General features: G+C 51.1%; 9 protein-coding genes across 9 annotated transcripts; 4 read left to right on the top strand and 5 right to left on the bottom strand.

Moving 5' to 3' along the window:
- Positions 1-1,184: 1,184 nt before the first annotated feature.
- BDV14DRAFT_177038 (uncharacterized protein) lies at positions 1,185-2,295 on the top strand. The gene has a single exon (XM_073769354.1). It carries the CDS (start codon positions 1,261-1,263, stop codon positions 2,113-2,115), a length of 855 nt encoding a protein of 284 aa, XP_073626211.1. The 5' UTR covers positions 1,185-1,260; the 3' UTR covers positions 2,116-2,295.
- Positions 2,296-4,217: 1,922 nt separating this feature from the next.
- On the bottom strand, positions 4,218-4,651 carry BDV14DRAFT_177037 (uncharacterized protein). The gene is made up of 2 exons (XM_073769353.1): positions 4,512-4,651; positions 4,218-4,414 (listed from the first exon to the last, which is right to left on the bottom strand). Exons 1-2 carry the CDS (start codon positions 4,590-4,592, stop codon positions 4,229-4,231), a joined length of 267 nt encoding a protein of 88 aa, XP_073626210.1. The 5' UTR covers positions 4,593-4,651; the 3' UTR covers positions 4,218-4,228.
- A 2,789-nt stretch (positions 4,652-7,440) lies between these two features.
- Positions 7,441-12,935, bottom strand: BDV14DRAFT_210047 (type I 3-dehydroquinase-domain-containing protein; the record flags this gene model as incomplete). Its single annotated transcript, XM_073775797.1, has 7 exons — positions 7,441-8,422; positions 8,493-9,522; positions 9,573-10,229; positions 10,318-10,375; positions 10,437-10,550; positions 10,615-10,653; positions 10,896-12,935. 7 exons carry the CDS (start codon positions 12,933-12,935, stop codon positions 7,792-7,794), a joined length of 4,569 nt encoding a protein of 1,522 aa, XP_073626209.1. The 3' UTR covers positions 7,441-7,791.
- A 1,800-nt stretch (positions 12,936-14,735) lies between these two features.
- Positions 14,736-18,274, bottom strand: BDV14DRAFT_202074 (dDENN domain protein; the record flags this gene model as incomplete). The annotated part of the gene is made up of 4 exons (XM_073773914.1): positions 14,736-14,875; positions 14,930-15,181; positions 15,231-17,549; positions 17,599-18,274. 4 exons carry the CDS (start codon positions 18,272-18,274, stop codon positions 14,736-14,738), a joined length of 3,387 nt encoding a protein of 1,128 aa, XP_073626208.1.
- Positions 18,275-18,943: 669 nt separating this feature from the next.
- On the bottom strand, positions 18,944-19,306 carry BDV14DRAFT_177031 (uncharacterized protein). The gene has a single exon (XM_073769352.1). It carries the CDS (start codon positions 19,217-19,219, stop codon positions 18,995-18,997), a length of 225 nt encoding a protein of 74 aa, XP_073626207.1. The 5' UTR covers positions 19,220-19,306; the 3' UTR covers positions 18,944-18,994.
- Positions 19,307-20,381: 1,075 nt separating this feature from the next.
- Positions 20,382-21,480, top strand: BDV14DRAFT_92832 (HAD family hydrolase). Its single transcript, XM_073777881.1, has one exon. It carries the CDS (start codon positions 20,729-20,731, stop codon positions 21,428-21,430), a length of 702 nt encoding a protein of 233 aa, XP_073626206.1. The 5' UTR covers positions 20,382-20,728; the 3' UTR covers positions 21,431-21,480.
- Positions 21,481-22,120: 640 nt separating this feature from the next.
- On the top strand, positions 22,121-22,967 carry BDV14DRAFT_92826 (GNAT family N-acetyltransferase). Its single transcript, XM_073777880.1, has one exon. The coding sequence runs from the start codon at positions 22,207-22,209 to the stop codon at positions 22,885-22,887; it is 681 nt and encodes a 226-aa protein (XP_073626205.1). The 5' UTR covers positions 22,121-22,206; the 3' UTR covers positions 22,888-22,967.
- A 1,462-nt stretch (positions 22,968-24,429) lies between these two features.
- On the bottom strand, positions 24,430-25,806 carry BDV14DRAFT_177026 (uncharacterized protein). Its single transcript, XM_073769351.1, has 4 exons — positions 25,670-25,806; positions 25,425-25,619; positions 25,266-25,359; positions 24,430-25,204 (listed from the first exon to the last, which is right to left on the bottom strand). Exons 1-4 carry the CDS (start codon positions 25,769-25,771, stop codon positions 25,095-25,097), a joined length of 501 nt encoding a protein of 166 aa, XP_073626204.1. The 5' UTR covers positions 25,772-25,806; the 3' UTR covers positions 24,430-25,094.
- A 130-nt stretch (positions 25,807-25,936) lies between these two features.
- BDV14DRAFT_177025 (uncharacterized protein) lies at positions 25,937-27,603 on the top strand. Its single transcript, XM_073769350.1, has 3 exons — positions 25,937-26,002; positions 26,055-26,667; positions 26,717-27,603. Exons 1-3 carry the CDS (start codon positions 25,969-25,971, stop codon positions 27,420-27,422), a joined length of 1,353 nt encoding a protein of 450 aa, XP_073626203.1. The 5' UTR covers positions 25,937-25,968; the 3' UTR covers positions 27,423-27,603.
- Positions 27,604-27,745: the final 142 nt, after the last annotated feature.

Below are 27,745 nucleotides of genomic sequence, written 5' to 3'. Positions count from 1 at the left end.
TAAAGCTACTCTAATACAATTTGGTGTTTATATGGCAGTTGGTCATCTCTAGATACTGAGTTATGAACCCTCGATCTCGCTTTGTCAACCCGCGGTCTCGGAGACTCATTACACATAGCTGAGTAGTCCTGAGTGAGGCAAGAAGCAAGTAATCAAGCAAGGTAGATATTGAGACGCCACACCTTTGTAAGGGTATAGTTCAAGCTGTCTCCTGGCCGTCGATAACGAGGGTGTCGAAGAAGTAGTGGGTTGAGGCAAGCTGCATCTGCATCTGCAGTGATGCCAGGAGTGTGGTGGAGAGGAGAGAGAGCTTCATGGTGATAGATTGAATGGAGTGGAAGTAGTGGCAGTTCTCAGGTAGTGAGTTGAATTCACCAGCGGGATACTCGTGCTTTCTTTACCTTATGTGTTGGAGCCAGTACAACATACCATGTTCATGTCCTCTCTATACTAGAAACATGCCCAGGGCTCCAGAACGGTCCATGTCTTCAGTCTTGATCATTCTCTCACACTGTGGCGGGACTGCGATTTCTTGGCAGGTACACTGCAGGATCAAGGTACGCATTCTCTATAGAATGTGATAACAGTGTTCAATAACATCCAAGTGGTAATCCGCAAAACGAGCCCTAGCAAGTTAGACAGGCTACCTCTACGCAATAAAGCTCCAAGTCTGAGGCCATAATCACGGAAGAACGTAATGGCAAAGTTCAATAACCTCATAGGGCTGATGCTAGTTGATTAGGTGCCTAGATGATATAACAGCAATGCAGTCTCGGCAGCTGAAGATCAACAACTACCGGATAAGCCCAGGCAGCCCTATTTCATCCCTCAGCAATCGATCCACTCAGCGCTACGCCGGGCCAGATCCATCTGTGTGCATAGTATAGTTTTAGGGCAATGGGTACCTATCTCATGTAGGCCCCTAGCGGCTAGGGCTGACAAGCCCTTACCTATATTATTACAACTAGAATGTGGGGACCTGTAAAATTGGCGCCGAAAATGACCACTACTGAGGCCATAAACGGCCGCATTTCCACTCATAACTCCCAGTGGGTAGCCGCTGCCTTAACATCTGTTATATGCAAAAATCAGGACAAGAAATGTTTCTGGTACGATCGGAAGTCTTTCCGGAAGTATATATCAGCAGTGATGTCATAATCATGCTCGAATTTTCTGAGCTTTTGAAAACCTCCAAGCGACTGCTCCCAGGCGAGGCTTTCGAGGAACCCAACTGTGCCTGTGTTTATCATCTTTGGCAAAATGACGTCCGTTGATACGGACTCAGAGACATTGAAAATCATCGAAGACACCGGTCATGGTTTCCTGGGCAATCTGACTCCTCCTGTATTCCAATCTTACCCTTACCGCGACCGGGCGAACTTTCAAAATGATTTCAACCACGCATTTCACACTACTAACGACTCTACTGAGTGGTTTCTTGTCAGTGCCGTCGATGATAAGACTTTTACAACCGAGTTCCTCAAGGCAGAAGAAGCCCCTTTCTCACGTTGGTGTGCATATGATCGAACGCTCAAGCTCCTCCTGATCAACATGGTAAAGTCAAAGGCACATGAAAACGCAGCAGGTCTCTTTGAAAATGTTTTCCATGAGGCCCTGATTGCTATAGGAATGGAGCGCTCCCTCGAGACCATCGGCGCTGCGACTCATTTTGCGACTATAGGCGGAAAGGAACCTGATAGGGCGTGGCAACCAACCAGGCTACCCCGGGACCGAACAGACAAATGGCCAACTATTGTACTGGAAGTCGCGTACTGTGAAACCCAGTCTAAACTACAGTCAGATGTGCGTTATTGGCTAAGGGGGGCCGAGGGAGAGGTGAAGACTGTATTGACTCTCCGAATCGCTCAAAATGAGCCCAGAATCGTCATTGAGAGATGGGAAAGCACCGGAAATGGTCATGGTTGCCGTCAGCAACAGGTCGTCATTACAAGAACACGCAGCAATAAGGTCACCATCACCGGAGCGCCGCTGGTTCTTGACTTTGAAAGGCTTTTCCTCAGAGCCCCAACTATTCCCAGAGAACAAAATATCGAAATTGACAATGAGAAGCTCGAGTTCTTGGCCACGAGGGTCTGGAGTAAGCAGCGGTTCTAGTAGCAAGAGAATTGGTTACTCATTAGTTTCCGTTTGATTTTACGCGACGCGCCTCAACCACGGAACCAACCTCTCGATTCAATCACTTGGGATTGTCGACCATAATATAGTATGTGGAATGAGCTACGCGGGCACCTCTCATGCTACTGTTGGGGGCAAACTCCTATCGTTAAAATCAACCGTGCAGTATACTGTTAATTAATAAAGGGCACACAACGGACGAGGTCTGGAGACCCTGTTAATGACCTGTTATGATTGCGTAGGGGAAGGAGGGCAGAACAATGCCGTATCGGCACACGCACGTAGCCTACTAAGGACCGGATGCCTTTGTGGTGAAGGCTCACTGTATTTACTATGTGACGCTGCTGAACGATGGCTCTATTGTCTTGATTTCTTGAGCAGTTACAACGAGGGGTAGAGTCCTCCGGGGTTGGAGTAGTGTACGGTGGACAGCCAACCCGCAAGAGAGCACGTACTCTCATGGTTTCGTATCAAGATCCGACTGCGGTTCTAGGTCGAAAACATGGGTAGGCTCGTGGTTTGATCACCAAGAAGGCCAAAGGGACTGGAGCGGAGGCCCAAAATGGTACACCCAGATACCGATGGCCCGGGTATTAAGATTATATGCGTAGGCCCTGTGATGCACTCCAGACCAACATTGTCGAAAGATGCTGGCCGTACGACCCACAGCTGGAAGACCGCCAACTGGCACCCACATCAGGTGCAGGACCCAGGTGGTTGTCTATCCACATTGTTGTAACCCTTCTGGTCAACGGGCCGGGAGCGGGAAGGACTTTCGGTCCCAACGGATCTGACGTTCCCCGGGCTATAGCCTTGAATTCGAGATAGAGATTCCTTGCAGGTATTTGATGATGGCGGATACATGTCCCTGGGCTGCACACCACACCGCGGTATTGAAGGTTTTGCTGGAGACCTTGAGAAAAATGAACAATGACGACATTAGGTAGGAAGAAGTTCATTGTCCAGATGCAGGTAGAGTGTCAACATAATGAAATGAAACAAATGTGTACTAACCACGCCTCCTTACACGATAGTCGTCTTTTGGATCACTCAGCCAACCCATTATCAATGCTCTGTACGTACACTGTAGGTGACATACCAGCAATCCGACATTTGCATACAGTTACATAGCATGAGAGCAAACAAAAGCTAGATCAGGGGCTGCATGGTCCCCATGTTCTCAAGTGTGAGAACCTGGCATACTGCAGAACCGCTATTGAGATGTGGCTGCAGATCAGTGAACTGAGCTTGGGGGCAGCGCGGTTAGAGACCACTCAGCGTCAGCTCAATTTTCAATCTGCCTAGATGGGCGCTGCCCTACGTCTACTAGTACATGACCTAATCTACAACCCAAGCAAGAGGGGTTCATCGCGGGCGCTAGGCCTTTCTTCCTGCGTTCTGCATTCTGCATTCTTGATCTGGAGATGAACGTACATATTTCGCAGAAGACGGCAGTAGTAGAGGGAGCTGAACGTTGTCAGGTGGAGATGTAGGCATATCCCTGGCAGCTGAAGCCTGAGAGTAGCGTTGTCTGCTGGGAATTTTACGTGAGAGAGAATAGCCGGACTGTGATGTATGCCTATGCCGTGGGTAACCCACCGTACAGACAGGCAAATATAGTGAGCAAATTGAGCTAGGTCTCTATAGACACTGGGTAGCCTCGTAATACAATCATCCAAATACTCGGAGAAGAGAAGAGATTAATTCTCATCATGCCTCGCCCCCCGTTCTCCTTCGCCTCTCTACCTCACTCACCCCATTCTCTGGATAGGATAGACAGGTAGGTAGGTGAATAACCAAACTCAGACAGGTACCACGGTATAACGAACGCTCCGAAACGTGGCATCAAAGGACGCGGTCGACTCCGGGGGGACACCGACTGAGCCGCCGATTAAGCATCTGACGTCTTTGTTTTCGCAGTGAGTACATTTGTTAGAGAGGCGGTGATGGTATGTTAAATCTATTCTATGTTGGGGGGGAAGGAGGAGGAATGCAAACGGGAACAGATCTAAAAAGGACGTACCGCCAAAGTCGACACATAATGGACCTGCCTTCGTTTGAGAGGTCTGGGATTTCAATGGAGCGAATTGGACTATGTATATGCACGGTATGTGATTGAGCTAGTCTTTCTAGGGGAACAAGAGGAGAGAAGTAGTATATATGTTAGAAGAAAGAGAAGGGAGGGCCCTACCCCTGTCCCCTGGTGCAGATGCCGTCTGCCGGAACGGTAGTTGCGACGCCTTGGTAGTTTTCTTCGCTGAAGATCGTGGCCTGTTGTCTGAGTGTCTGATTAGTCTGGATATAGCCATAGATAAAGGCTGAAAGGGCCTGGAATCATGGTCGGGTTATGATGTGCTGATAACTCTAGTACTAACCGAAGAGCCACCCTGAGCTGCTGCCAAGGGTGAAAGGGCAGCCATAGAGGCCGCAATGGTTAGACATGAGACGAAGCGCATGGTTATTGATAGTTTGAGTTTAAATTAGATGAGGATGGGACAATGTAGAAGAGTGTTCGTTGTGCAGTCATTGAATGTAACGCCACGCGTGGTAGGCAAGACCTTTTATAGCCATCGCATGACGTGCATGGGTCTGTGACAAAATCAATTGTTCAAAAAAAAAAAAGGACATTCCTGCTGGGCTGTGAATATCTAGATTGGCAGCTATTGCAGACGCATGGAAGGTGTAACTCTGACGGGTTAGATCATACCACCGTGCAGCACGAACTACACTGGAAGCATTACTCCATACTCTGGATATTAAAGTGGCGCTGGCCTCAAAGTTGATCTTACAAGAATCCCACTCACGCTACCCAAAGGCACCAGTCATAGATCAACTTCTTTTCGAAAGGCTCGAATGGCGGACCTTCCTCCTTCCCGCTGAGCGCTATAGTATAACCCCTACATGAAATTGCATGTTGAAGAGACTGGAACTTGGAACTTGGAACTTGGGATACACTCGTGCTACTTTCAGTAGGGTATTCATGGGGAAGAGGTCGCACAGTCACAAAGAGTGCAAATGGTGGCTTGGACAATGCCGATGATCGACGCGTGAGATGCCGTATCGGCGGAAGCCCTAAGGTATTCAATGGATGCAATCTGAGCACAGGGTACTCCGGACGACACTACAAGACGACCCCAAACATAAGTGTGGAGGCAATTTGTTCAAGTGAAAGGGTTCCGTGTGTCTACTTTATGAAAAGCAATTCTGTTGATTCACTATAGCTTTGCAGGGCACAAGGCGGGGTACTGGTTGGGGAAATGCTCCGTATGTCGAGTCCCAGACCAGGCGCTACCTATAGAGCTGAATCAGTCCCACTGATAGAAGGGAGAAAAATGCGCTATAGACCCCGTATATTCTAGTCCAGCTTTAAAAGGTCAATAGCATTAGCCGGTCTTGTACATACTCATTTCAACCACCAGGATGCGTCTTGGTGTTAGTTTGATAGGACATGCCATGCAGCCTGTGAGGGCTCCATGGCTCCTGTCTATAAGTCCTTATTTCTGAATGATCGCAGTCTTCTGTTGGTTCTCTTAGTCTGGTATCCGAAACAAACAGGGACTATAACTCCCTCCGCACCCTGCAGGTTGCAACCGTCTCGCAATTTTGCGAACTGATGACTATGCATCAGGTTTCGGGCCATTTGCTGAGCAAAGTTACAGAGACACAATAACCTGTAGGCCTCGGCTGTATCCTATTCAGGTGGATAGCTTACCAAGATCTACCTCGTTTGGACTCTTAGTCTCTTAAACCCATCTGGTTAAGTAGTCATCGGTATAGGAATAACGTGGCCGCCATTCAGCAAGTACTGTCTAGCTCTCCCAGGCATAGCCTAACCCCAGGAAAAACCACCAGTAAGCAACCCCTGCCTTTTCCCTATACATAAGTGAATAAGGTTTAACATAAGTTGCTTTTCTATTTATTGCTAGATAAGTAAAAAGGGCATTAAACCCAATTGAATAAAAGGATGGAGGCCAGTGCAAAAGATAAATATTTTATTACTTGGTATATACTACCTATGTAAGGCACTTCCTTAGGGTAGATTAATGGCTTTAATTAACCTGCCTGTGACTTAAAACTTTCAAACCAACCCTTTGCATCCTAACTAGGGGCTATATTGTCTTTGCCATTTGGTTCGAATCAAACACTCGGAAGGTTCCATCTCATCATACATCACCGCCATCTCACTTATCATGCATTTCTTCTCCCCTTTGACCCTTGCAGCCACTCTTTCTGCCCTGTCTGGCTTAGTCGTCGCTCAAGATACTTCTCAGGTCTGTATTTCCCGATTTGCCCACCTATCAATATCAAAGCACACAACCTACCATTAGCCATTCCATCTCCACTCAACTCATTCGCCACCAAAACGCTCTACTATCTCCAAGTCTCGCAATCTAACCATCCCACCCACACAGGCCACCCTCTACAACCAGCCAAACTACCAAGGAATACGGTTGATTTTGAGGTCGAAGATTTGGAGTAGGACTTGAATCCGTTGATTGATTTGTAGGTAGGTGGACGGGTCCAGTAGGTCGGGTGGAATAAAAACATATCCATATGGTGGTATTCTTTGAAAGATACAGGTAGTGCACGTTTTATGGTGGCGTCTACATGGTTAGGCTTGGTGCTTGGTAGATGTTCTGGTTAGGGCAGTGGACGTTCAGGCGGGTAGCTGCTCGATCCAACTTATGCCCACCTGCATGGTACGACTTTGCGCATAGGGGATAGCTTGAATTACGGAAGGTTGTTCAGTCTAGGTGCTTGCGTTTGCGTTATAAGCTTACATCTATAAGTCCCCTTGCATTTACGTAGTAGTACATGATGAATGATCAGCACCTGCCTACCTAGCAAGGTACTTGTGGCGTAGGTACGGTAGTCCCAGTCCCACTTTATGTAGTGCCTTTGCCCCCACCGCTTCGCACCATTGCACTCCTGTAGCGCGACTAGGTGGTATGAAGAAAGACCTTTGATACCTTGTTGGGACGGCTCTGCAAGGATAGCCCTTGTTTTTGGTATCGAGGAGGTGTCCATCCCATCCCTTTCAGCGGCGGGATGCCCCGTGATATCAAGACGGGATTTCCAGCCTCATGCCTTGCCTTGCCTGAACTATGAGATGCTGCGGAGTGGTTTATGCCTGGCTGCGTCTAGTACCTGTCTAGACTGGGACCGCTTCCTTGTTCCCCGGCTGTCAATTCTTGTGCTTGGTGGTCCCTCCATTCTTTGTCCTCGGGTACATGGTGGTTACAAGTTGGGGTCTTGGAAGCAACCAAGAAAAGGAAAAAAGTAAAAACAAGTAAAATTAAAGAGAAGGGAAAGAAGGAAAAGTGAGAAAACAGTGCGGTTCACTGAGTTGGAGATGACAGGCAGGAATAGCGACATATGTTTGGCACCTGGAGGGTAGCCGTTGTATAGATTGTGTGGGTGTGCATATATTTGAGGCCATGCGTAGCTAGGTATGTTGACGCCACCTGGTATATACTGTATGATATATACGACCCCATATTTGCCGTTCAATCACTTCGATCCCAGTCCAGTCCCAGTCCCAGCCCTGTCCCAAGCCCAAGCAGTAATGTTTTTACATTCACCGACCATTCCCTGAAACAGTAAAGCTTTAGTACCAAGCTCCTAACCATTGACGCTTTGAACTCCAAAGTCGGCCTAGGCCGCCTTCCCACCACCACCAACACCTGCCCCCACATTCGCACTAACAGTCCCAGGACCAGGGCCAGGTTCATCCCCCTCCAACCCCTCCAAAAAAAAGTCCAACTCACTCGGCCCGCCCTGGCTATGTTCATTCTCTGCAATCTGCTCAAGGAGACTCAAAAACGGATCTTTCTCTTCGTTCCCTCCCGCACCGGGACCCGTCGGTGGGCCTCCAGCACCGAGTGCACCAGCCCCGGCGCTCTGATGCGACTCCGGAGAATCGATATCCGGTTCAGGCAGGGGTGTTGATTCGAAGGGGAATGTGGCGTATTGGATTTGGGGGGTTGTTGTTAGGGAGAGGGGGAGGTTTAAGCTGAGATTTTGATTTCGGGATGAAGGGTGGGTTTGGGTTTGGGCGAGATGGTTGAAGGGGTTTTGCTGTGTTGAGAAGAGTGTTGATGTCCCTGGTGATTGAGAGAGGAGGTCTGGGTCTGTAGGGATGTCGGGCCATGTTGAGGACGGTGAGAATGGTATTGAAGAGGATGTTGAGTGGTGGCGGTGATGGGTTATTCCGTTTGGTTGGTGAGCTGGTTGTGGTTGGGAGGGGAGGGTAGGTGCGTAGAGGAGTTGGGGGTCGAGGTCGAATCTGCAGTCAGTCACAATTAGTGCCCATCCGTCTGAACGAAAAAGGTGAAGTAAAGAAAGAGGAAGCATACTGCTCATCGTCAACAAGCCGAACATGACTCCCATCAACAACGAGTCCCGGATATCGTTCCAAAAAGTCCTCGAGATGGAAGACCGGCGCGAATCGAACCGGTCTAGCAGCTAACGTCCTTACAAGATCCGCATGACAAGCCGACAATGTCGTGAGTAAATCGCGATGATGTTGAACACCTGTCCAAGACTGCCGTAGCCAAGCGAGCTGGTGCATTTCTCGCGTTAAAAAATCCGGGCTTGACGCAAAGACTTCCCCGTCGCGACGCCCGTGGTAGTGCACGCCGTGGATGTGCACTGTTCCTGCTACGGTGAGACAGTATGCGACAAGGTCAGGCCATTCTATCCGCGGTGCATGTCGCGCAAGTTCAACTAGTTCGGCGATGGCGTTAGCATGCGAGAAACACAGTGTTGTCGCTTCAATTTGCCAACTTTGATGTTGGCCTGAGCCACGGAGTTCCGCGAGGTCAATTGGTAGGAAGGGTCGATAAAGAAGACAATGGACAAGGTGATAGATGAGTTTGGAAAGAAGGAGGAGGGTACTCTCCGGGTGACCAAAGAGTGCCTCTATCGAGGCAAAGAGATCGTGCGTCCCCGCAGCCCAAAGATCAAGCTCTTGCCTTATCTTAGACAAGTTCGAAAGAGCATGCCAGGGAAAATGAGAATCGCCTTTGACGCCGCCAGCGGCGAGGTAGCGATGCGTTACGCCCAGGATACGAGCGATGTCGACGAGGAGAGCGGAGCAAGAGCCGGCTGATTTCCGCCGGTCGGATGAGTAGGGGATGTTTGGGCCTACTGGGTTGAAGACGTCGCCTGGGTCTGAGCCAGACGGGTTTGATGCAGGGAGGCGGACGACGATGGAGTGGTCAGCAATGAGACAAGGTCGTTTCGAACCACATGTAAGGAACCGATCCATTACATAAACGGACCAGAAGAGACGGCGGCGCATTTCGCGTTCTGGAGGGAGAGCTGGATGTGAAGCTGGTAGCTCTCTATACAGATCCAAGGCGAGGACCATCGAGACGGCGTTCCCTATACCTGTCAACGTACCAAACCGCAGAACAAAATCAAAGTAAACATACCCAATGTCATATACGCCTTCTTCCCACACCCAAACGCATAAAACGTCTGACTCAACAACAGCAGCGTCTGCAGATTCTCAATCGTCGGCTGATCAATATCAACCAGTCGCCGTGCCTGCCGCGCATACTCCAACGACCCAGGAGGCGGATTAGCAGTCGTATACCGCAGCGTCAACGCATAAACAGCCATAGCCAGATACCCAGGCAGGGCACCACTCCCATGTCTACTCCGCGTAACCGCCTCATCTAGAATAAAAAACGGCTTGCCGTGGAGTCGAGCAAAGTACGCATCGAGCATGGAATCCGGCATGCGACCGGACTGAAAGGCCAGACCAACAGTTGAACCTGGATGCGATGGCGCATAGCCATGGGAATGTGAGGGTGCATGGTGATAACCCTGAATAGGAGGCGGCGCAATCGGAAACGCAGCAGAATGACTCTGATTCTGACCCTGACTCTGACCCTGACTCTGCGATTGCTGGCCCGACTGCGACGCAAGCGAAGAATGAGGCGACTGAAGTGGTAAATCCGGCTTCACAGGCGAATCAGGCGAAAGGGGATGATTCTCATCCTGTAATCGTTTCTCTAAACCATCGACTCTCTTCAATAATGCTTCAAGGACATCTGTCTTAGGTCCGCGCTTTTTCGGGACGGCGTCTGCGCCCAGCAACCAAGTAAATTAATCAGCTGATCTCCTTCTAATCGAAACTGTGAGAATATCGGGAAGTGGACGCACCATAAACACAAGCGCACTGAAACACCTTGCAGGCCTCGCAGGATGGTCGAAGGCGGTTACATTTGATCTAACCAGTGGACAACAGATTATGTTAGCTTCCCCCAACAAAACGAACGAGAGAAAAGCACCTTTCGCTTCCGGCAGCTCTTGCAGTTCATGCTCTCGCGGGGCTCAGCAGCGACGCGCCGCGGCGTCAGGCGGTCGATGCCGACGGTTGGGCGGGAGGACATGTCGAGCATGGGCTGGACTGAGATGAAGGGAATAAGGTGAAGATCGAAGAGATGAGGGCGGCAAGTGGGTTATAACGTGGAGCCCCGGACCGGCATTGACACGATTACCCCAGTCCTGGCAGAGGGACGAAGTCTAGACAAAAGGAGATTAGCAACGGAGGAGGTGCCGATGCGGGGATGGCGTGGTGACCCCGGACTCTTTACTCTCGAGCATAGTTACATTCAATCGGCTAAATGGCGGGATTTTGCCTAGAGGAGAACGGACTCTCCCCCGGATCGGCACTTGTCATTTTGACCTTTGAATATCTTCATTTCGTTTGATTCCAGCTAAACAAGACTATACGACGCCATCCGCACAAAATCAAACGGCACATTCTGCCCTACCAACAACCTCAACATCTCAACCGTCGTCCAGCTATTCACATCCTCGATCCCGTACGCCGTCCACCCAGATCTCTCAGCTACGCCCACTGGATCCCCATTACGTTCTCCCCTCGTCAAATCAAGGTATACCTTCCCCCGGGTACTCGGTGGCGACGCCCGGCCCGTAGACCGATAGTGTCGTAGCAAAGGCTGAACGAGTAGCGACTTCTCGGGTGGTAGCGCCGATACAATAACAAACGGCTGCTCTACGAGCTTCACTGATTGAATCGATGTAAATGGTTCAAGACCCTCTGCTAGCGGTCCAGTTGCGCGAAACCCGACCGTGTAGATTGAGCCGACGGCAAGACTCCTCAGTGCGAAGATGGCCGCGCATGCTTCACTTTCGGATCCCGCGAGTATAATCGCCGCCCGACCACGGTATGCCGACGGGACGTAGTCGCGGGTCAAGGTTGCGCGGATACCCTTCCACGTGGCATTCTCGCCAACCAGGGATCCTGGACTCGTGGCCACAATTGTATCTACCAGTCCGATCGCTCGCGCGGGTTCACTGATTGCTGGGAGTCGAGAACTGCTCGCACTAATAGGTGGGTTGAGCGCTGCGCCGCCGAAACTGGGCTGCGTTAGAACTCTTTCAAGCGAGCTTGCTGGACCGCGATCGATGGATGTCAACGTATGTGGAAGACTAAGCTCGTTGAAGCATTTCTCCATAAACATGGACTGTGGCGTCGCTCGGAACGAACCAATCGCATACAAGTCGCGCTTCGGCAGTTGTCCCATGATATGCTGCGCTTCATTGATCTCCGCGGCTGTCAACTGCCCAGGTGCTGCAATCATCGGAAGCAAGGGATGAGTGATAGGCGAGAACACTGTGTTCAACGCTCGAGATAGCTGCCCAAGCTGTCCCATATTCACAGCCGATAACAGCGGATGCGTTCCGTATGTTTGCTTGATTGTAGAGCGAAAGTACTCCAATTCGTAGTTCGCCTCCACGCTATCCACCATAGCAATCATCTTTACGATGTCCGCGTATTTGGCGCTCTCCTCGAATATCCTTGGCGCATCAGGAGACGTCCACTTCCATTCGCCAGAAAAGTCATGGAACGCAGACATAATGGTGCTATTGCCCTTGACTTCGGTCAACCTCTGTCGTATGTCTTCTGGAAGCCATAGTTCCACGTCGATATACTCTACTCCCCATTTGATAGCCCGTCGCAGATACCGGTAGAACAAAGCAGGATTATCCATAGGAAACTTGCCATTCTCCTTTGCACACCTCGTCGTAAATATGATCGGCATTTCCGTATGCTGCCGCAACAGCATCAACTGCTGCCCGACATATCGCAGGCTCGGCACCGGGCTCGGAGGGTCCTGGGGTATCGGGTCCACCAGCAGATCCACGCGGATCTCAACAGCATCAGAGCCCACTGAGAGAATATCCAGATTCGGTAGGGCCGCATGAACATCGGGAAATGTCGTGGAAATAAAGTTGGTGCGGTTTTTCGTCTTCAAATCTTCATGCGGTCGCGATTGCCCGAGTATCAACGCTAAAAACCGCGTCAGATCGCGCCGGAAAAATGGACTCCGCAATGAGTACAGGAACTCGTAGTCGCATAGATCCGTCAGCGCTTCCTCGGGGAATGAGTCGTCGTCCACGCAGTGCAGATTGATCAAAATGCACGCCGACTTATCGCATCCTTCCAGATCCCGAGCCAAATCTCTGGCCTGGATCCCAATCACAACCGCGCTGCTTCCCCGCCCTAGCGTCGACAGCGGCGTCTCTGTCGTCCATGGCTTCCCCAGTATATCCGCTACCACCTGAACTATACCATCCTGTCCGGGTCCATATATCGCGACGACTGTATTCGAAGGATCGTGCGGAGGGGTATGAGGGAACGGAAGCACGGTGGTCGCAGGAGTTCCCTTGAGGGTGGTCGAGGCCGCGGCAGCTGAAACAGGCGAGTCGGCTCGGAGAGTGGTAGCCACAGGTTGATGATGGAGAGCGGTTTGCATCATCTTTCAAGGCATACTTGGATGATGCAAGATCGGGGAAGGTATAAGTATGTATGGTCGCCCACCAATCGACAGGTCAAATATGAGGTGACGATCGAGCGATATAAGAGGACGGATAATTTGGATGCGCTACGTGGAGTCGCATCGATGATCAACGGAAACCGATTTCCTCCACGAGACAGTCAGTCAGTATATAGTTGTCAACGAGCGACCTGAAGCATCCAGGTGGCATTAAGTGCAAGATAAGTAATTGGAGTGTGAAACAAGCGACAGCCGGATAAACCGAGAGGAAGCAAGAAAAAAAGGAACCATCAAGAGGGCTAGACAATTGCCGTAGACCATTCCTTATAAGAGCAGGCGAAAGCAAGGCAAGGCAGACTCACAGCCAGTCGAATAATCCTCCGTAATCCGTATCAGGCAGAGCGATGGAGAGAAGAGCGAGTGCTCTGCCGACCGGGAGTTAGTCCGAGGCCCTTCACGTAGCAACAGCGACAGTCGAGCGCAGACGGGGCACGGGGAGGGGCATCTCTGGGATCCCCGCGAGTCGGACTCCAAAATTGGCTGGGGAGCTGGGAGAGAGCTGGATGGAGATCGATGGAGTTGCAGTGGCAGCTTGCAGCTCAAAGGCCAAATGGAAGGAGGATTTTGGGCCTTCCGACGGCTAAATTTCCCCGGTCAGAATGGCGGATTGAATTATTCCGCCAATCATATTGCAGCAGACAGCATGAGGCAAATAGTAAAGATCGGGGTAAAGTGGGTAAATGGAGTAGCATCAACGGTGGTCTAGAAGAGGTCAAGGAGAAGGAGTTGTCATGAAACACGGGAAGACTGAAGAAGGCCGGTCACGCTGCCGCCGTTCCATACTACTATACAGGAGACATCTTGAATGTAACCAGACCAGACCACCCAAAATGTAGAACAACCCAGATCGCAGTCTACTAGCCTTCTACATGTCTTTACCTAAAATATAGTTCCATGATACGAGGAAAATTGCCTACTCGCTTGACCTCCACTATTTGTCCGTCGGCTCCTGCCGGCAGTCATCAGGGACTCTGCTGACATAAAAGCCCTGACAAAGCTCCTGATGGCTAGATAAACAGAGTAATATGTAATTATTTCCGTAGTTGCTAGTTCAGAACGATGTGATTGTCTCAGACATGAGCGAGGTGTATCTGGGTATAGAAGAAGAAAGCACAAATAATCCAACAGCCAAATAACAAAATATCCCATCCAATCCTGTAGTACACCTCCATCCAGTGGCCCGTAAAGTCACGGGTTATTAGTATGTCTATCATGCATGTATGTGCCAGTATCTGTACAGGGGTCGGGTTCAAGGTGTGTGTAGGTGGACTTCGGGGAGCATGCTCAAGCCGGTTGACAAAATGCGAGGGCTCGAGGGTCCAGGCGCTCGAGCAACGCATGCAGATCAGGGCTTGAGCTGCGTCTCGGCGTTCAGCTGCTCTGCAGAAACCTGGCAGGGGTCCAAGGACGAGTGAGGTACTCTTGACGAGAAAAGATGGCGTCCCGCCTGCGAGTCGATGAACTTTTATGTGATAAATGACGTCTGTACTCTCGCAATGGCCGCGGAAAATGCCGCGGTAGGCGAAAGCACGGGTGTGAGTGTTTCAGGTCAACTGGGCCACCACTCATAAGGCCCAGCCGGTCTATCTGCTATGCAGCACGAGAAGCGGCCAGCCCAGGACTGGTCTAGCAAGCGTCAGATGGAAGGAATACGTGGCGGCGCGATAAGTCCCAGCTTGATGCCGTCGGGACGACACGCTCCACCAACCATCATCCAACACTCTATGGAGGCGAGATCGCGAGACCGTTCATGAGCTTGGGGAGGGGCTTCCGCCGGGCATTGTTTGCCGTCTTCGACACCCGGGGCGCTCCGTGGATCATGCGGGGCTCTTTCATGAGACTGGTGTCGAGCTTCGCAGGTGCTATTCAGGGTCAGTTACCATTACGCAAGTACTACAGACTAGGGTCCCACAAACCTCGTGTGACAACTCGGGTATAATCCCCGGAGAGATTCTGCTGCGTCCTGCCCGCGGCGAATGAGGCGGCACTTGCTGTTCTCCAGAGGTGGTTCGAGGTATCAGATAGAAAGTCTGTCTGAGACCGGCCGGAGAAGATGGAAGACCGCCCTCGGTTGCGTTTCGACAGGACAATTTCGTCAAAGAGGGTGATCCTTGGGTCCTTTGCTTTGGGATTGACTCGCTCCCGATCACTGATGAACTCGTTGAAACCTAGTCTTGTTAGCTTGATCTTTTTGAAATCCATACGGAGAAAACATACCTTGAGTTTGTGAAAGGATGCCAATATACTCCGCATGTTCACTAGGCAAACTCTTGCAGAACGCTTCCATGTCGAAACTGTAGGTAAGGCCCGCCTTCTTCTTGTCACCACTGGCTGGTCGAAGGAACTTCTTGTAAGTGTAGAACAAGCTGGCGAAGCATCGAACAAACGCAGCCCGCACTTGCTCAGGATAAAAGGCAACTGGGCAGACCAGGCAGATCTGGTGGGCACACCGGTTATGCACAATGGTCTTGCAAGCGGCACACTTGTACATGTTCTCATCCGCTCGTTCATCGCAAACAGTACAAACAACCTTCTCGTCCCATGGCTGGAGCTGCAGGCAATGGCCCTCAACCCAGGAAGTGCCATCGTTGTTGTGAATGGGTTGCATGACAGGCTGGGCAACGATGGTGGAGGCAGCCACCGTGGACTGGGCGTAGACCGAGGGAGCGTAGGTGGACTGAAAGTCGGTGTTCAAGGTAGTAACGGACAGGTTCGGCGCATGGCCTAGGAAGGGTGCACTTGGGCGTCTTGGTACCTGACGCATGTCCATTCCAAAGGACGAGCTCCGACGAGATGCAGCGTCAAAGTGGCCGGATCGCTTCTCACGCAGGGAGGCTTGAAGTGCCATTCCCGAGTCATTGCGCGGGGTCGTCGGCAGGGGCGGGAAGCTGCCAGAGATTGGTGAATGGCTGCCCCCTGGCGATGGTGGGGATCCGGGCTTGAAGGTTGAGCCCGTTCCCGGTCGGTCCGAGCTCTTGGACGAGTAGCCTCGGGAGCTTGCTTGTTCGTTGTGGGCTTGCAGAAAAGCGTTGAAGATCAAGGGTTGATGCGAGTTTGGCGGGACGGACCCTTGACCAAAGGCATTTGAGTTGAGAGCGACGTACTTCGACAGCTGCGTCGACTGTGCCTTGGAAGAGTAGATGGACGAATTCTCCGACATGAACTGGTCATATGGGAATGTCTCGATAGCGTAGGCAGGTGGGCCAGTTGGTACTCCATACCGATTGTGGTGAGGAGCGGCAAGCTGGAGTAAAGACTGGAGCTTCCTGCGCTGGTGACGTGGGAGTGGAGTAGGCTTGATCGTACTTTCAATGAGATCTTGGTCGAGATCCACCAGCACGAAATCGTCCGACGGCAGCTCGACCTTTTCGTATCGTCGCTCAATACCGACAATGTAAGGACAAGGCGCCTCCAGGGCTTGAATCAAACGTGCGGGAAGAATGGGAATGAGCACACCAGACCAGGGAATCGGGAATAGAAGATCCACCAAAGCCCGAGTGGCAAGGTATAGCATGGAGGTGTGGGAGGACAAGAAGATGATCCGTGATTCGGTAAGAGCGTACTCAAACAAAATCATAATGTTAGACAGTGATAGTGTCCGGAACAAAGCATAGATATCCGTGTTCCGAGACCCAGGCAGCTCATTGGTGGCTTCTTTGCGAGCAAACAGGCGTAGCTCACGCACCGCCAATTCTACCTGAGTCTTGGAGGTGTTGGGTGCAAAGGCTTCTGTGCAAAGGTTCATCACGTATCGTTCCAGAGGCTGCCAGTTGCCCATTCGAGGAGAGGCTGGGGGAATGCGTTGGATGCTGTTGTCGGTCATCGGGACAATGACAGCCTTGAGCCATTCCTTCCAGAAGCTAGTCATGTTCTCCTCTCTTCCCAGTATTCCATAAGCTCGAGGAATCCAGAAACCCGTATCACCGTCCGTCAAGCCCTCAATCTTGGATGCCGCTCCGTGACGCACTGGACGCAGAAGATCCGTCATCAGCCCAATCTTTTCCTCGACCTGGCTGATTTCGTCCTCCAACTGTTCTCTCGACTCTGAGCCAGATGGTACAGTGGGGAGTTGAGCCAATAGCTGCGAAAGCTTAGCTCGCTCCTGAGCGAGCCGCTCTCCCAAGCTCGCTGCCAACTCCCGCTCCTCGTCCGTCATGTTATCCTTCCGCCACTCCTCACAGCACTTTTCCAGCTGATCAGCCGCTTCGTTGTTCAAGGGAATCCAGACGATGCAACAGATAGCATGCAACCGAGAACCATTATCGCTTGTCATGACGAACCCATGCCATGTCGAGCGCGGTCGCTGGTCGGACGAGACAATGTTGATGTCGTTGGGAAAAGCGAACATTGGCACGTAGTCGGGAAAGTTGGCACGCTTTCTCAAGTCCTCGGGCATATTCTTCGGCGGGTATCGGTCGAGAAGAACGGGTTCAAATCGTCGCTTCAGGGGGTGCATGGTCGGGGAGATCTCTAATGGTTGAGGGGCGGGGATCACGGAGTTGTAGTTACTGAGACGGCGGGAAGTGCGAATCGACGCTGTACTCGTTAGTTGGCCGTTCCATTGCAATTAGTATTCATAACTTACATTGACGATTGACCGGCGGTTGCCTCTTCATACTGTGTGTATCCCGAAACGACATGTGCCGCCGTACACTTCCAATGCTAGATCGCAGTAATCCCGGCTGTTGCGACTCCTCAGAGGTGATCTTCTGAGTGCGTAATCTAGATCGGGGACGCGACTGCGGTGTGATGGCTCCCGCGCTGAGACTGAGATCTGACAAAAAAGACTCCCGCTCCGAAGCAAACTTGACCAACGCTTTGTCAAAGTCAAAGTCCTCCAAACCGAGAAATTGAGAAGCACGTGGAGATGGGGCGCCGCCGCCGCCACCTTGAGAATTACCCTTGATCGTCATGCTACTGCGGTTGCTGTGCGTGCCGTTGGTATTGGAATTGACATTGGGGTCCGAGTCCTCGGAGCGGAAAGAGAGACGCTGGTATGAACTGCGAGGGCCAATGACGGAGTTGGTTCGAGAGACCATTCCGTCAAAAGGTGTGTCATGGGCTTCCTCGGCGTCGGCATCTTCCTCAATGGTGTCTGTGAACGCGGGGCCCGGGGAGGTGGCACTGGCCATTCGGTACTCATCGCCCAGCTTGCGAAAGGTTTCCAGCACCTCCGAGCCATCAACACCAGCTATCCAAAAATAGTCGGCGAGCGGGGTGCTCGAGTTCTCGGCGGCGGAGGAGGAAGTGGAAAAAGGCATGTTGCGGGAGGTCGAGGTCGGTGGTCGGCGTCTGCGGGGTTGAGATCATGAATCGTCAAGGAAAGTCGTGGGCTTCGTCACAACATTGGGGTTTGAGACCAGAGTGTATGTGGAAATTGGACTCCGGCAGCGATTGAGGATTGAGTGAAGTTGGAGAAGAGATTTAGCTATCAGGGGTGTAGAAGCATTAGTTGTGGGAATTGCGACGGTTCGCGACTGGGGGGTGGCGGCTGGACGGTGCAAGGCAAGGAAATACCGAGAGAGTGAGCAAAGGGAGAGAATTATAAAAATAGCGAAGAGAGGATAGGAGATCAGAAGACAGATAAGAAAGAGGGGGCAAGGGAAAGTGGTGGTGGTGGTGGGAGGAGAGTCGGAGAGAAGAGAGAGAAGTGGTTGAGTCGTTCGTGGGCGCCGATCTGGAGAGAAAAGGAGCTCGAAAAGGGGACTCTGGTTACTGTGTACAAATACTTTTACTACATGCATTTTATAGAAATTTGTTTATTCTACTCTCTCTAGTATTCTTTTACAGTTCTACTACTTTTCTATTTTTTATCTTGTATAATGGCGTGAAGAACATTCGTTTTTCCAAGGGGCAGACAACGGGGAGGAGAGAGTCCAGCCAGCCCGCGCAGTCACCAACGGAGTCTGTCTCAGTCTTCCGCTTCCTCTTCCTCTTCCACTATGACTCTCCAGTCGCACGAGCAATGGCCTCCTAGCGCCCTAACCACCAACTATTTCTGGTATCCTCTTCCAGATCCGATCCAGCATTCGGGTTCTTTTTCTGAGGTACCACCGATCGCGGAGTTGGGTTTCAGACGCAGAAAAAGAAACGCTTGCCAGCTCAACCCAGCCAGAGATGCACCGACTGGGTTGAAGCGGAAAAAGCAACGAGGCTAAGGAATACCCAAGGCCTGGACAGGTTGCTAGACTACTGCAAGTGTGCATCTCTAGCTGCAGACAAGCCAACCACCTCGCGCGCTCCAGGCCGGCCCAGTCTCCTCCTGCGCCAGGAACCAGCCCTCCACTCCTGCCGCCTCCACGCCTGCGTGTCCCGGCGCTCCAGTTCACTTGCCCTCGTTCTTCAGTCTTCACATTGTCGCAGTTAGATTATACCAGCTATTTCTGTATACGCATGGTCTGGTGCAGCGCTCGGACGGGAGGAGAACTCCAGGTGGGGACCAGCCTATGCTTGTGTGGATTCTGGAGAACGACTGAACGACTGTTCGAGACACAACCATGGATCCGGCCGTTCTCTGCGCCGTTATCTCAGCTCCTGAGCTCATACTCCTGGACGACGCTCGCGATCTTGCAAGCGACGATGATGCCGCTGTCAGTCTGTCAAACTTTGCCTAGGAAGCCATTTCCGACTGCAATGCATCCACAAATAATGTCGAATTGACTTTGCCGCAGAATGGTGCATTCCCGACGAAGATCAAGGCGTTACCGACCTGCCGAGGTAAACCGCGAACGGTGAACCATTAATGATCCATGGACCCAGTCTAGCCTTGCCAGTCGCCACTGCCGCTTATACGTACTTTTATCGCATGTCTGACTATAACGGTTGGTCGTATATCCCAGTTACATCTTGGCAGCTGGCGCGGCTTCTGCAGCAGAAACCACCATCCATGAAGCATAGAGCAAATCATCGTGGCCTGAGGGTTTGGCGATCGGTGGATCAACGAGAGTCGGCACTCGGAACCAAAGTTGGCAATCTGCGCAGCGATCAATGGGGCTACGATTCATGTCGATTGCTCGTCTGATCCTCCCCCTTATCCAGCTACAATCGCCTTGTACAAAGCATCACGCTTTCTAGACCGTCAGTTTACAGAGTTCACTCATCTGGTGTTTTCGCTGTTTGCTACTTCTCGGGACATTTACCCAGCCTTATAGATGACAGGCACAGTCGGGAATCCTGATAGTCGGTGTACTTCAGCGCCTCTGATTCACCGAGTAGTACAGCAGTCTGCGACGCACTCTTCGTGAAACCTCAACGGCCAATCGACAAGTTGTGGGACTACACCTGGTCAAAATTGTGTTCTGAACTGGTTTTCCACCTGTCCAACGCGGCCTTCCTCCCTGAGTGTCTTAAACAAGTTACCCGTGGAAAAATGCAACATGAGAGGCTCAACTATATATTTCCCGACTCGACCCCATCAAGCTCTAACAGCGTGGTGCAACAATCTGACACTCAATGTTCCACAAGCTACGGCATTCTAGAAAACGGTCGGTAGTTTCTTTCGCGGTAAACTTTTTTGAAGTTTCATCTACTCGCAAGCTGCAGAAGCTCGCAGTGGCACAGCAAGAACAAACAGCAGACACCGGCTCAAGTCCGACAAGTGGGCCCCTGATCCTCCAATCGCAATGACTCATTCAACATCAAAATCAACCAGGTGCAACAATTTCAACAATCACTCCAGCAACTTTCTTTCTACCATAAGCACTTAAGCAAACAGAATGGGCGTAATCAAACTCATAATCTTCGACTTTGACGGTACGCTCTTCGATACGAGCGCCGCCATCACCACGAGCATACAGAAAACCTTTGAAGCCGTTCTACCCAGTCATTCTCCCTCTCTCTCCGACATTCATGCTGTGATATCAAATGGCTACCCTCTGAAAACCACATACAAATCCCTCCAACCACCCGGCACCGACCTGGCCGAATTCGATGCCCAATCTGAGGTCTGGGCGCAAAAGCACCGTGAGAATTACTCGCTTTACGGACAGGCCCTGTCAAAACCGTACCCCGGCGCGGGCGAAGTTCTCCGCTCGCTAGTCAAAAGCAGCGAGTATGAAGTCGCGATCATCAGCAGCAAAGCTGTAACTGCTATCAAAACGTCGTTAGAGAAGCACGGTCTAGACAACCTTGTCCCGGACGACCTGATCATCGGCGAACCACTGTTCAAGGGAAAACCCAAGCCCAATGCCGAGGCATTCACGGAGGCTTTACTTCCCCGGCTGGGCAGCGAATTTGCGAGTAAAGAGGGAGAAATCTTGATGGTCGGCGACACAGTCGCTGATATCCTCTTCGCGAAGAATATCGGTGCAAAGGTCGCTTGGTGTTCGTTTGGACAGGGGAATCAGGACGCTTGTGCTGAGGCGAAGCCAGACTTCACGATACAGAGCTTGTTGGATGTGCAGAATTTGGTGGCGTAGTTCGGAAAAAGATTGCCGAAGAATCGATTGATTACTTGGGGGCGGGTTGGGGTGGGATGCTCACTACAGAGTCCTTTGTCTCCATCTCTATCTTCGAACAGCGGCTTGGGACGGAGTGACGGGCGCCTAATATGACGCGAAAGAACAACAATAGACACCTATATATATGCGATAGACTAGAGCCCTGTATATACTCTCATCTACATACATACATACATCCGCGACCTGGGAGCAGGACAGCGTTGCTCATCATCGTACAAGAGAAGAGGCCTAATGAAGAAATGAACTACCTGGTGAACCAAAAACATATCTCCATCTATCCCCCACTCGCTACCTAGGTACCTTAGGGACCTATACTTTCGTAAGATATACAATGTCGTCAGAGGAGCCGGGTCACATGAGACAGACAAGCCCTTGTTGAACCGTCTGAACACGACACCACTACCCAGGAGATAAAATTATCTACCACAATGCAACCCTTGAACATTGCTATCCCAGTGAAATACCACCCTAAATAGATAGAGGGCTGAGCTAAGTTGCCTTAGTCGAGTCGTCTAGCGGGCACCCGATTCGGTCCCCGACTCCGGTCCTTCCCAGGCTAGCGTTAGGGTCCAAAGCTGGGCTCGGGCAGTATTTTTTGATACCTACCTATATAGATCAGACCTAGGCCACCCTACTGGGAAAAATATACAAAGCGCAAATCATTCCACATTCCACATTCCACATTCCACATCCCACATCCCACATACTATTCCAACTTCAAGCATCAAGCAGCCATGTGTCCATCTCCACCCCCCTCATTCTTCCCCTTCACCTCAAAAAGACTCACCTACCGCGCCGCCGAACCAAACGAGACAGATAAGACCTTCCTCCACACACAAATCCTCAACGATCCTACAATCCAAACCATGAGTTCCGGACGTCTACGAAGACCTCTATCTACAAGGTCAGCAGAGGACTTCCTCAAGACTATTCAAGAGAGTTTACTTGGTGTTATAATCTGTCTTCCTGCGCCTGCGCCTGAGTCCAATTCCCACAATGGCAAGAACAAGAACAAGGATGAGAAGGGGGAGGAAAAAGAAAAGGAACCCATTCCAATCGGCCACCTAACAATCTTCCGCCCTCTCCAACCCCAGGGCACAGAAACAGACCACTCTCGGTGCGGGACACTCGGTATATCCCTGGCGGCTGGTTATAGGGGTCAAGGGTACGGAAGCGAAGCTATAAATTGGGCATTGGACTGGGCGTTTGGGGCGGCAGGATTACATCGTGTGAATCTTGGTGCGTTCTCTTATAACGAGGGTGCGTTGAGGTGTTATAGGAATTTGGGATTTGTGGAGGAGGGGAGGGAACGGGAGGTTGTGTACAGGGATAGGAGGTGGTTTGATGCGGTGTTGTTTTCTATGTTGGAATCTGAGTGGGAGGCTTTGAGGATGAGGAAGAGGGATGTTGAGTAGGATACGGAGGGTAGGGTTTATGATGGGCAGGTGAAGAGAGATTGAGTATACTGTTCAAATAGAGTAGTATATAAATCTGAATTGTTTTAATAGCAGCAGATATTCCGTGGTACTCTGTACATTGTGAGCTTGGAAACAGATAAACATACACAAGGAGACTCAAACAGGACATTGAAAGAGAAAAATGGTATATCCGTAAAGTGGAACCGCCGGAGGAGATTTGGCATAGTAGTCCGCGGTCTCTCCGGTCGCTGCTGGGAGGTTGTGGTAATGGACATCCCATGACACATTAATACACTGGTGGGGGCAAACAAATACAGCACGAAGAAGCCAGAAACCCCCTAGTGCTCTCGGTAAAAGAGGTTTTGCATGGGCGGTCAGGACAAACTTGGCATCATGTAAACCGAACCACCGAGTAAAGCAACGTGGAACAGGAAGACACCGAGGCATCACGGCTGCTGGAGCTTCTAGGAAAAGCCTTGTCTATCGAGCTTCCTGCGCACGTTCGCATGGGCACAAATACCCTCAGCTAGAGAGACCCAGAGGGTCGGGCTCAGAGGAGTATCCCATTCGTTGACCACGACTCCCAAGCAAAACCGCAATCCTGCTGTCACGGGCTAGACCAGTGAAGACATCTCGTTCGGATTTGTGGTAGCGTCGGTAGAGTATGAGCTCCAGCTTAGGAAGACAGATTTCTGGGATGTGCTATTATCTATCCCACTGCGATCATGGCCCGGAACATCAAAGGGTAGGCTCTCGTGGTAGTGTAAATGATGGGTGAGGTACCCATAGTTGTAAGAGATCAAGTACCGGGCAAGCTCCATTGCAGCGTGAGACTCGGTGACATTGTTGGGAGCTGAACGGACTTTCATAAGAGGACACGCCGGTGTGATATTCAGAGATCTCGCGGGAGAGAGAAGATGCAACGTTGCGATGGGACTTTTTAGTGTAGGTTGTATAGACGAATGAGTTCATCGGTTTCGGGATGCCAGGCCAGTGGTCCATAGATGGATCGAGCATCGAAGGTCAACAGACCGCGTGGTAAGGAGCGGCCGGGCCAGCGAGAGTATCAGCGTCGTGCATGGGAAATCGGGACATTAAAAGTGGATAAAACCACCCTGAAATGTGAGTGACGGTCAGTTATAACTCAAGTTAGAAGGGCCTCGGCTCAAAGAGTGGAAGGCAAGCCTTACCGTGCAGTGACAAACACCAAGCCAATGCTGTGGGAAAGGAAGGGACGGAACAAAAGCATCATGCTTCGATATACTTTTCGCGGAAGGAATCCTTGTGTCCCGGCGTGTTTAGCCCATCGTTCAGTTCGATGTTTTCCAGTTACATGACGCCGAAAGGAGGGAAACAACGGTAGTTATCGCGAAGCTGACGTGCTGCAAAACGGCGACGACGCTGCATTTTGAATCTGGTGATAGGATGGCAAGTTGCGCGAAAGTCGGTGATATAGTAGACATGAGTTGTTGTGTTTGAGATGTAAGATAGGAGACTGGGATATAGAAAAAAAAAAAAAAAAAAAAAAAAAAAAAAAGAGAGGGCGTATATATAGAAGATGAAAGAGAAGAGGAAGGGGAATGAGAGTCGAAGAGAGTTGAAATACGAAAGGAAGAAGATGGACAATTTATATCTTATTGAGAACGAGGATGGCTCGGGCATGACCGAGAGAGCATTAGAGAGGACTCCAAAGTATCCTGGCTCAAATTCTGTAATTGCGTTTGGATGATGGACTAGGGTGCACGCTGGGTGCAAGACTTGCGTCTGATGGCAGGAGGCTGGCTTCCCTGCTGCTCCGTTACACTAACAGAATGGCTCAAAGATGTACAGAGAAAATAACGACTAGGATTTGATGCAATCCAAACTGAAGGCAAAAGTGGCTATCTCGGCGGCATCAGTATACCAAACGGCTTCGGGGATAGCTCAACATCTCGATGCATCCAATCCGTCCATAAATAACAGCTTGAGCTATGGAGTACCGAAAATAACTCAATAATTGACGTGTCGATGCATCGATTCTCCATTGAAGGTCAGCTCGACGGTTCCGTTTGCCGGATGATGGCGGTGGGTGAATTGGAGCAAACGGGCTTCCTGCACCAAGGACAGGGGTGCAAGTCATCCGCGGGTCTTAGATTCATCAAGGGAATCGGTCATATCCTAGGATTTGAGAGTATTTGCGTGAAATTCATGGAATCAACAAAATCTCACGAACTCGTGCTGTTCCTCGCTGCTCGCTGTTGCTCTTCGTACCGAGCGGTATAGTATCCAGCATAGTACCACGCCATCATGAGGTTCTTCAACCCGTCATCAGAGCCTAATGCAACAGTCAGCTTCCATCGGAAACATATGCAAGAGTTACAGAAATCTTTACTTACCTGATGGAAACGCGGGATACGGCATGCCGGGTGCTTGAGCGCCCCCAGCTGCAGCCGCAGTCTCCGGTTTGAGCTGCGCGGGTTCAGTCGCCACCTGCATCCAAGTTAGTATCTCCACTCCAGACTCTGATATGTGAATCTGTCAAAGTGTAACCGTACCTGAGAATCATGCGTCCCAGCCGCCTGCGCAGTGGCCGGAACGGGTTCGGACTCGGGCATAGCATCAGCCATGTCATCGTCCTTCTCAACCTGAGTCCAGGACAACGAAGGTCCAGCATCAGCCTGGGAATCAGCCTCCGCCTCCCTCAAGACATCCTCAACATTCTCGCCCTTGGCAGCGATGGAATGATAAAGCTGTATCCCCGTCAGTCGTCTGTAGGAAAGTCACGTGCCAGGCAACATACCCTGTATTCCTCAACGGCCTCATCCCAACTCTGAACAAGAGCCGAGTCATCCCAAATCTCTTCCTGCGTCAGGCCTCTGTTACCGCCCTTGTTCTTCCCCATGACATTTGCTCCTACTTGTTGTTGGCAAGTAGATGGTGTCTTGTTGATGAGGCGCGTGGTGAGACGTGCGAAGGGAAGGCGGAGTGGATGGTCCCTTCACCGCTCAGACATTCTGCCACGCGAAGAACAATTTTCAGTAAAAAAGTTTCCGCTCGGATGGAGTTCATCAACTGCTCTTGTTTGTAACACATTTCGCAATGGCCCCCGATAAGAAGGATAAGAAGCGCAAGGGTATGACTTTTCTTCCTCAAAGAATATTCATGCCAGTTACTGACGTGTCTAGCCGCCGTCGCGACCGCCGACTCTCCCGCAAAGAAGACGAAAAAGGTCGAAGCAAAGGCCGCTCCGGCGGAAGAGACACCCAAGTCTATCTTGAAGAAGAAGCAAGCCAATGGCTCGGCTAAGGAGGAGAAGCCTAAGAAGCAGGTCCAGACTAATGGCGACGCTCCCCGATCTGTCAAGCCTCGCAAGCGTGCTGCGGACTACATGAGCGACGGGGACAGCGACGCCGACGTCCCGGCGAAGACCGCGAAGGAAACCAAGAGCAAGCCCACCGCCAAGAAGTCAAAGTCAGAGGATGGCACCGCGAAGGCTGCGAAGGCCGACAAGAAGGCGAAGAAGGTTGAGATTGTGCAGAGCGATTCTGAGGATTCTGAGTCTGAGGCCGGAGTTGCCCTCAATGCCGAAGAGAGCGATGATGATGATGACCAGACTACCGCTCTTATCCGTGGCTTCGAGAGCAGTGGTGACGAGGACGAGTCCGGCGATGAGGCCATCGACCCCGATGCTCCTGTTCCTAAGATTCCCGACTCGAAGAAGGCCAAGCGAAAGATTCTCAAGCTGCAGAAGCAGAACAAGACTGATTCTTCGGAGAAGCCTGGTGTTGTCTACGTTGGGTATGCACATCCTTTCCCTTTCTCTGTCCTACAATACTAATTGGTACAGTCGCATTCCCCATGGTTTCTACGAACACCAAATGAAAGCCTACTTCTCACAATTCGGCGAAATCACGCGCCTTCGTCTCTCCCGCAACCGTCTTACCGGCCGGTCCAAGCACTACGCCTTCATCGAATTCGAGTCCGAGTCTGTCGCCAAAATTGTCGCTGGCACAATGGACAACTACCTCATGTACGGCCACATTCTGAAGTGCAAGTACATCCCGGCCGAGCAAGTCCACCCTGAGCTGTGGAAGGGCGCGAACAGACGGTTCAAGGCTACGCCGTGGAACCGCATCGAGCAGAAGCGTCTGAACAAGGGCAAGACTCGCGAGAACTGGACCAAGGCTATTGCGCAGGAGCAGAAGAGACGTCTTGCCAAGGCGGAGAAGTTGAAGGAGCTCGGATATGAGATTGAGTTGCCTGCGCTGAAGAGCGTTGATGAGGTTCCTGTTCAGAAGGCTATTGAGGGTGAGGAGGGTGATGCTGAGGCTAAGGCTGTTGAGGGCGCTGAAGAGGCCAAGGCTATTGAAGCTCCTGCTGCCGTGGAGGAGAAGGCGGATGATACCCCCAAGAAGGCGAAGAAGGAAAAGAAGGACAAGAAGAAGGTTGAGGCTGCACCTGAGGTTGTTGAGTCTCCTAAGGCTAAGGAGACCGTTTCGCCTGCTGCGGCCAAGTCGAAGAAGGGAAAGAAGGCCAAGAAGGCGACAGCTTAGTTGTCTCGTCTCGTCTCGTTGTATATCGCAAAACTGATTAGGGTTACGGAGTACGGCATGCATTTGTTCAGCTTCAATTCAACTTCCTCAGACAATATTACTACCTACGTCATTTCCTGCCTCGGCAACTTCCTGTAATCGTTTCTTGTACTGCATCACATCGTTCAATAAGATCTCTACATCCTCTAACCCCGCACCCCTCACGTCCCTATCCTCGGCTCCCCTCAACGCCTTCTAGTATAACGTATCATACTCACCTGCTCCATTTTAACCTCATACAGATTCACCTTCAACATTCAACAATCCACATAGCGTCCAGCGAG

Source organism: Aspergillus stella-maris, assembly GCF_047715825.1.
Source record: "Aspergillus stella-maris strain CBS 113639 unplaced genomic scaffold BDV14scaffold_43, whole genome shotgun sequence".
Taxonomy (NCBI): Eukaryota; Fungi; Ascomycota; class Eurotiomycetes; order Eurotiales; family Aspergillaceae; genus Aspergillus; species Aspergillus stella-maris.
Note: the sequence above shows the minus strand (reverse complement) of the source record. Positions and strands in the feature narration are given on the sequence as shown.

Coding starts and splice junctions, on each gene's coding strand:
- BDV14DRAFT_177038 (XM_073769354.1), top strand. CDS start 1,261: ATGACGTCCGTTGATACGGACTCAGAGACATTGAAAATCATCGAAGAC.
- BDV14DRAFT_177037 (XM_073769353.1), bottom strand. CDS start 4,592: ATGCGCTTCGTCTCATGTCTAACCATTGCGGCCTCTATGGCTGCCCTT. Junction 4,415..4,511: donor CAGCTCAGGGTGGCTCTTCG/GTTAGTACTAGA, acceptor TCAGACACTCAG/ACAACAGGCCACGATCTTCA.
- BDV14DRAFT_177031 (XM_073769352.1), bottom strand. CDS start 19,219: ATGCACACTTGCAGTAGTCTAGCAACCTGTCCAGGCCTTGGGTATTCC.
- BDV14DRAFT_92832 (XM_073777881.1), top strand. CDS start 20,729: ATGGGCGTAATCAAACTCATAATCTTCGACTTTGACGGTACGCTCTTC.
- BDV14DRAFT_92826 (XM_073777880.1), top strand. CDS start 22,207: ATGTGTCCATCTCCACCCCCCTCATTCTTCCCCTTCACCTCAAAAAGA.
- BDV14DRAFT_177026 (XM_073769351.1), bottom strand. CDS start 25,771: ATGGGGAAGAACAAGGGCGGTAACAGAGGCCTGACGCAGGAAGAGATT. Junction 25,360..25,424: donor CTGGGACGCATGATTCTCAG/GTACGGTTACAC, acceptor ACTTGGATGCAG/GTGGCGACTGAACCCGCGCA. Junction 25,205..25,265: donor GTATCCCGCGTTTCCATCAG/GTAAGTAAAGAT, acceptor CTGTTGCATTAG/GCTCTGATGACGGGTTGAAG.
- BDV14DRAFT_177025 (XM_073769350.1), top strand. CDS start 25,969: ATGGCCCCCGATAAGAAGGATAAGAAGCGCAAGG. Junction 26,003..26,054: donor GAAGGATAAGAAGCGCAAGG/GTATGACTTTTC, acceptor TGACGTGTCTAG/CCGCCGTCGCGACCGCCGAC. Junction 26,668..26,716: donor CCTGGTGTTGTCTACGTTGG/GTATGCACATCC, acceptor TAATTGGTACAG/TCGCATTCCCCATGGTTTCT.